At 37.9% G+C, this 8,242-nt stretch overlaps 1 protein-coding gene across 1 annotated transcript in view; it reads right to left on the bottom strand.

Moving 5' to 3' along the window:
* mitfb (melanocyte inducing transcription factor b) overlaps window positions 1-7,969 on the bottom strand; it is a 74,605-nt gene extending 66,636 nt beyond the window's left edge. Inside the window, exon 1 of the mRNA XM_056449657.1 lies at window positions 7,740-7,969. Within this exon, the coding sequence (XP_056305632.1) occupies window positions 7,740-7,843 (104 nt within the window). The 5' untranslated portion in view covers window positions 7,844-7,969. The remainder of the gene's footprint in view (window positions 1-7,739) is intronic.
* Window positions 7,970-8,242: the final 273 nt, after the last annotated feature.

Genomic DNA, 8,242 nt, shown 5'->3' with positions numbered 1-8,242 from the left:
ATTATTATTATTATGTCTTAATTATTATTTTTTTATTGAAATGGCCAAATTGTGACTGAGGACAGTTGAGTGTGCTGGCCAGTTTGTTTTTTGTCTAATAAATGACAGTAGGCTACAGTTTTTACTAAAACTTTAACAGATTGCTATTTTTCCTGATGATATTTGATATAATGATTTTGTATTTTAAAAATTTGTCTTGTTTTAATTATTTTAATTGCAATTTTTAGGAAATATTTTTAGTACATCAAAAAGTGTGGTTATGATGACATCTGACTAGCTGATCCAGCAAAGAAATGTCACTAAAATGCAGTATTTAAATCTCATAGTTAAATAGAAACTGAGGCATATAACTGAAAAAAGGTCCACTATTGGAGAAAACAGAACCACCCCTTTCACCAGGCAGGCTGGTGAAATCCTGCAGATTTCAGTTGCACCCCATATCAAACACACCTGCCTGTAATTATCAAGTGCTGTTCAGGTCCTAATTAATTAGTTCAGGTGTGTTTGATCAGGGTTGGAGCTGAACTTTGCAGGAAGGTTGATCTCCAGGAACAGGGTTGAGCACCACTGGACTAGGCAATTCATCAAATTTAGACTGCAAAACGTGAAATCTGCGACTGTCATGCACATCTTCTGAAGTGAGTGTGATTTGCACTCTCAAAAATTATGCGTTAAAGGGCACCTATGATGAAAACGTTTGTAAGCTGTTTGGACAGAAGTGTGTGAAGGTATAGAGTGCCCACAGTCATACTGGAGTGAAATAAACACAAGTTATATGTCAGGTTTTATTTTAGAGAGCAGGCGTGAGGTCCAGCTCTGTCCTCTGTGTCATTTTCTGTCTGATTCAGGCTCAAACTGATATGGCTACACATCATTTGAGAACCAGCTCATTTGCATTTAAAGGCACAGGATACAAAAACAGCTACACTTACATCTGACCAAATAAATGACATTTTCAGAGGGGTATAATCAATGATCTCAGGGTATTCTGAGCTGAAACGTCACAGAAGACACACAAACTTAAAGAGCCCTTTAAATGCTGCTAATATAACACTAGCTGGTGGTCACGATTACTGTATCTTGTAGACATGAACTATCTGTCCACTTCCTGTTTTTTATGTGGAAAATGTTTCACCTTACACTGACTCAGCAGTTTCAGACTGTTTTACGGCATTTCTGCTTACTAAGGTTTCAAATGAAGCACTACTGGAAAAATATAGGAAACAAAAAGCCTCTACACGTATATAAATAAAGAGATCAGAAAGGCTGCAGTTATTATGCAATTTATTACTGTTATTCAGCTCTAAAATTTCTGTATCATAACTCCATCTGTCAATGTCTGATGAACCATCAGAAAGCATTTTAATATCATGATTTATTCATCAAAAGACATGTAGTTTTATTATTATTATCATTATTATTATTATTATTATCAATAGTGTTAATAAAAATATTTACCATTGCATCTTTCCAGATTTTCCTGAAACATATTATATGATGATTTGATTATCAAGAATCCTTTGTTGGCATTTCTGTGTGGAGTTTGCATGTTCTCCCCGTGTTGGCGTGGGTTTCCTCCGGGTGCTCCGGTTTCCCCCACAGTCCAAACACATGCGCTATATATATATATATATATGATTTGATTATCAAGAAAGTCATTAATGTTACTATTATTATTAATATTATTATTATTATTATTATTATTATTATTAATATTATTATAATAATAATAATAATTATTATTATTATTATATTATTATAAACGCACGTTTGAAGAATCGCGCCTCAATCTTTTTGGGGAAAATTGGGAGGGTCAAAAAACTAAAAAGAAAACAGGAACTCAAGAGATCTGACTAAGGAGTTGCGCTGATGACCACCTAAAAATACACTGCAGCATTCTGGCGTCAAACTCCCAAAACCACAGTGGCCTTGTAATAGACAAAAACATCTTAATCAAGCCACCTTGCACATCCTTATCTAGTATTATGCAACCAATCAACCGTCAACGAACACAATCATCTTCCGCTACTGTCCTTATATGAGCATGAGCGTTCTCTGGCTTCATTAGTTCTAACTAATTTTGTTGATATTTAACATGAAATTTTTAAAGAAATAAAGTAAATATCGCCTCACAGCAGGAAGGTCACTAGTTTGAGTCTCGGCTAGGCCAGTTGGCGTTTCTGTGTGGAGTTTGCATGTTCTCCCCGTGTTGGTGTGGGTTTCCTCCGGGTGCTCCGGTTTCCCCCACAGTCCAAACACATGCGCTATAGGGGAATTGATCAACTAAACTGGCCGTAGTGTATGAGTGTGTGTCTGAATGAGTGTGTATGGGTGTTTCCCAGTACTGGGTTGTGGCTTGGAAGGGCCTTCGCTGTTTAAAACAAATGCCAGAATAGTTGGTGGTTCATTCCACTGTGGCGACCTCAGATAAATAAGGGACTAAGCTGAAGGAAAATGAATGAATGAATGAAACCCTTTTAGACTTTGATCCTAATTGTGGTGTTTTGGTGACTGTCGCTTTAAATGCAAATGAGATTGTGCTCTTTTCAGAAGGGGGTGGAGCTACAAATGCCTGTGTGTCACCATAGTGACAGATTGAAAACATTATCTGTGTGGAAAAAGGTCAAATGTGAAAGAAGTGTGCTAGTTTATGGAGACTCCTCTGTTCATAATCCACATCTATAATCCTCTTAGTCTATGCTGACATTATCTTCAGCAGCTCAAACACTCTAATGGCTAATGGACAGACGGCTGCTTCTCACTCAGGGCTGCTGTTTATGCTAATGAGATGAAGAGATGGGCATTAGTGGGCGGGGCTTTCCCCCTCTGATGACACGTACAATCAATGTCAATGCAAATCAAGACTGTTTACATCAAGTCTGATTATAAACATTTGAATTAATACATTTTGACCATTAGAAGCCGGATATATTCACACACAACTGTGTTTAAACCGCTTATAAAAAGAGATATTTGCATATTATATCCCCAACGACAGAAACAAATGCATTTCAGTGTAATATTCTGAATCTGGTAGTGAATTAACACCCCTGTGATTACGCTCAATATTTTAGCAACAAACCGAAATAGTTCCTAAAATCCCCCCCCATCGTCTGAGGTATTAGCCTGCGCTTCTAAATTCGTGTTGTTAATTTTCACCTCATGGCGGCCGGAGCTGTTTCTGCCTCGTCTAAATTAAGATCTCTCCATCTGCCAATGAAGCTTTTGTGCAGAAACAGACTTTACTGCTGACGGAGACACAAACTCATCACCTGCAGCCACGTCTGGGATAGAAATGAAACATTTCAGAGACCAGAAAACAGATGAAATAACTTTACAGATCCTTTGAGCATGCAGAAATGAAAGTTTCATGAAAGTACATCATATGATTCAAGCTGTGTTTAGAGTTGAAAATTAGAGATTCAAGGCTGGAAACTTTCCATGGGAATTAATGGAAATAAACTGTGAATTTGGTCAATTGAAGGTTAGCCTATATGACAGGGTACTAATAAAATCTTACTGCGTTATACTGGCCAACAAAACAGATTTAATGCACTTCAAGTCAGTTAAGAGGGAATTCCTCCCCATTTTCAAGGTGAATATTGAAGCCACATTTCAGCATTTGAACCCAAATCCTAAATCAATTCAAGCAAGATTGGTTTAATTTGGGGAAGGAGTGGGTGAGGAATGTTGTGCAAGGAGTGTGTTTTCATCCACTCAACACTTATGCTGTTGTGTTGCTCAATGAAAGAATTTAAGTTCCGCTTACAACTAAATCAGACACAGATGTCATTCTTAATATGTATTATTTGTGTGTATATCAGCTTATGAACAAAATGTTTATAGCTAAGTTTGTACAGATCCTTTATCTAAATTCCTCTAAATATTGAAGTAATTTAAATGTCGAAGTTTGAATATTTGCAAAATTCCCGAGAAAAAGTTTAGACGAAATTTACCAGAAATATTTCACCCCTTTGCACCCCTCGCTGTATCTAAAATACTAATAATAATTGGCAAAACAGTGGTTTGTTCTGTGGCTGTTTCTCTTCGCAACGAGCTGAGGGTGATGCCGTCCCCCACCTCAGAGCACTCGAAGGTGGCACAATGCCACACAGCCATCTCTCACACTTGCAGCATTGAGAGCAGATCGTTCCTCTGCATATCGACAGAAAATGTTTCGGCACCGCGAGCGTAAGCTATTTACAGTCAAACCCATCTGCTTCTCCTTTGTTTTAAATGTAATAATTTAAATGCACCGTTTATTATTTCCTCGAATTAAATTAGTTTGAATGTTTTTTAATTATTATCACAATTAAAATCTAAACACAAAATGGCTAATTAAGTGTACATCAGGGTGCCCAAACTGTGACGGTGTCCTGCAAAGTTTAGATCCAACCCCAATCAGACACACCTGGGCTAGCTAATCAAGCTCTTACTAGGCTTTCTAGAAACATCTGTGCAGGTGTGATGAGACAAGCTGGAGCTCAAATCTGCAGGACCGAGTGTGGACACCCTCTGCTGTACATAGTTTGTGAATTAGTTTTTTTATTTATGTATATATATATATATATATATTTATTTCTTTATTTTTTTTTAAATTACGTGAAGTTTATTTTTTTTAAATGCTAGGGCCCCATCCTTGGAATTGCTTAGGGCCCCCAAATCACTAAGTCCGCCCCTGCTTGTCACTAAAGTTTAATTTGCCGGCGACTATTTGTCAATTGCATGCAAATACAATCGAGAAACAGTTTGTGCTTGTAAGCCTTTAAATGCTACCCTCTCTTCGTAAACAGCATATTGCTTTTTCGGTTCCTCTTACCTGTGACAACATCAGGGTGCCCAAACTTGGTCTTCCTGGAGGGTCGGTGTCCTGGAAAGTTTAGATCCAACCCCAATCAGACACACCTGGGCTAGCTAATCAAGCTCTTACTAGGCTTTCTAGAAACATCTGTGCAGGTGTGATGAGACAAGCTGGAGCTAAAATCTGCAGGACCGAGTGTGGACACCCTCTGCTGTACTTTATTTTTTTAATTTATGTATATATATATATATATATATATATATATATATTTGTATATTTATATATATATATATATATTTTTTTTTTTTTTACATGAAGCTTATTTTTTTTAAATGCTAGGGCCCCATCCCTGGAATTGCTTAGGGCCCCCAAATCACTAAGTCCGCCCCTGCTCGTCACTAAAGTTTTATTTTACATGCAAATACAATCAAGATACAGTTTGTGCTTGCAAGCCTTTAAATCAGGGGTCACCAATCTTGGTCCTGGAGGGCCGGTGTCCCTGCAGGGTTTAGCTCCAGCTTGCCTCAACACACCTGCCTGGATGTTTCAAGTACACCTAGCAAGACCTTGATTAGCTTGTTCAGGTGTGTTTGATTAGGGTTGGAGCTAAAATCTGCAGGACACCGGCCCTCCAGGAACAAGTTTGGTGACCCCTGCTTTAAATGCTACCCTCTCTTTGTAAACAGCATATTGCTTTTTCGGTTCCTCTTACCTGATTGAATGTTGTGACAACCAGTACAGTGAAGACACGGCAACATGGCGGCAACATCAAATTATGAGGCTAAAAGAAGACGTCTGTTTCAAATGTCTTGGAATAGGCATGTGCCGGTATCACATTTTCATGCTGCGATTAATTGATTGAGCTTTTATCACGGTATACGGTATTATCACGATATTGTAATTTTACTAGAGAAACAGGTAAAAAAACACAAAAAACTTCAGTTTCGTCAACTTAGTAACTTTAATAACTTTTTAATTAACTAAAAGTTCTTCAAACATTTAAATACAAATAAATATAAATAAAACAATACACAATATAAAAGTGAACTTGAGCAATTATATCAAAGTGAATGTGCAAAGGGAAACCGTCTTCGATCAGCAATCCCTCTGCATTTTTTTAGAACCCAAAACATTTCCAAACCTCTGACTTTACCCTTTTTGAAGGGGGATAAATTGTCGGCAGCGTTCCTCCTTCCACCATGCTTCTTCTTCGTGTGAGGATTATAGTGCGGTGGCAGCGGCGGTGCGCGCTGTGTGCACACAGTGCTTCTACATGCGGGGATTGTTTACATCAGAGTGCGCATCAGTTCTGCGCAGCATATACGCAGTGTTTCTTCAAGCGGTTGATGGAAAATAAGCTAAGGCGCGTTCTAAGAATATAAATTCGGATCTATTATTTTTCACGGTATTTTGAAGTGCCCGCGATAACAATATCGTGCATATTCATTACCGTGATTTATCGCATTACCGAATACCGGCACAAGCCTATCTTGGAAGCAGACATTTACGTGGGTACAACACGAGGAAAACAAATGAAGTGATGTTTTGCACAGCTTGCCATCGGTTTGACTTTTTGTTAAATAATTTAGAACTGTGGTAAAATACCTGCAGATTTCCCATGCTACTCTTTTTGTTTGCATAACACTTTGAATTTTGCTCGTACATTTATTAAGATTTTGTAAATATTTAAATTCTAGCTTCACAGATGTTATTTTTGACACATTATTTAAAATGTGTGGCTAACAAATAGCTATTAACTTTTCTCTCTTTTTTGGTTGGAAAGTGAAAATTTTGGCAGGGAAGTCAAAAGAAAAAATCCTTAGCGTACTTTAAAATGAATGAGAAGAGAGTATGTTCTGCAGTGTGTCAGTGCAGTGTGTCAGGGATTAAACTGCGCCTTTGACTTCTTGATTTGTTCCAATAGTAGAATTATTTAGCTAGCTAATATTCAAATCTAGAGACCTGGACCTTATTTCCTTTGACTATACTGTATTTTTCATGAGGCAGATTATTCTGCTGAAGTCAAAAGCCTGAAGTCGAAAAAATGCAGAAAATGAAAATACAGAACAATGATGTAATATAGCTGATCACAAGAGCCTTTCAGACAGCTATCAAAACAGAGAAATAACTATCAAATAAAATAAATAACTGTCTTTGTCTATTTTGAATTTGATTGTTATTTATTTTCAGGGTTACAGTAATACTTATATTTACTTGTAGGTCAAAAACCCATGTTTCTTTAATTCAAAAGAAATCAATTGACCTTTGATTGTTTTTACTATTATTTTGTGCTGTATTATTTGGTTACTGAGCACTTTAAAACATAAGGACTTCTCGTGGGGTTGTTTAAATAAATAAATAGTGTTGTAAAATGAATGGGTGCATAATAATCGCGATTAATTTTCAGACTATGATCCTACCAACAAATTCTATAATCGTTGCATTGCTTTAAATGATACAATACGTCGAAATGTGTTCATGCATAATAATCTGACCACCCTAAAATATTCAGTGCAATAAAAAGTGCGACAACCTCAATCTATTCATCATAACTCAGCTGGAACTTCTGAATTGCGCTATGAAAGTACTAGAAAAGTTCACAACAGTTTCATCAGCGAGATCTTCATACAGACACGGGATTCGTGAGTAAATATTTGAGGAATATACATATCCTAAGGCGTTGTCTACTGTAACACGCATACAAACTGCACGAAACGCGACGCAACCGGAACGCGTCTATTATAATAACCGTCAATAACACGAGCGGCCGTTATTAATAAACCTCCGCGTCTCGTGTAGGCTGGATAAAGTGAGTGCAGATGACTCCAAAAGGCTAAAATAGCAGCACAACTAATAAACAAACCGCACAGACGGTATCCAAGAGCGCACACAGCACTTTTAATGGCATTGAGAGCTGTCAAACGCTCCATTCACTGACCTGTTTTGCAGCGGCTGACTCTTCAGCTCGTAATACGTTTTCGGTTCTTCGTGAAAATCCTCTCCGACTTCAAAGTCGGGCACGATCCCCGATTCCGACTGCATTTCCAAAGTTGTCAACTTTCGTCCTCTCCCAGGTGGAAAATAATACGTCAGATTAGAGCCGTACTTTCAGACGCACGAAGTGCCAGCCACCGTGATGTCAAGCTGTCAGTTCTCCGTGCGCTCCAGTAGACCGCCAGTTTCGTTTTGTAGTTCATTAGGAGGGCTGTTTGACTGCGGCGAATACAGACTTGTGACGCCCGGAACTACAAATCCCATGATTGACGAAAGTTTGTGTCAGCAACTTTTCATTGGCTGAAGCAGTGGAGGGCAGTGGCTTACCATTACTGGAGCGCTTTTGAGTTGTTATGAACATAAATCGTTTTACTTAACCTATTCTACTTAAATCATCATGAAGAATTGTTATATAATTATTTAACATTCTCTCCAAATAAACGTCCT

The sequence above is a fragment of the Danio aesculapii genome, chromosome 23 (genome assembly GCF_903798145.1).
Source record: "Danio aesculapii chromosome 23, fDanAes4.1, whole genome shotgun sequence".
In the NCBI taxonomy this organism is placed as follows: domain Eukaryota; kingdom Metazoa; phylum Chordata; class Actinopteri; order Cypriniformes; family Danionidae; genus Danio; species Danio aesculapii.
This window is presented reverse-complemented; position numbering and strand designations above follow the sequence as displayed.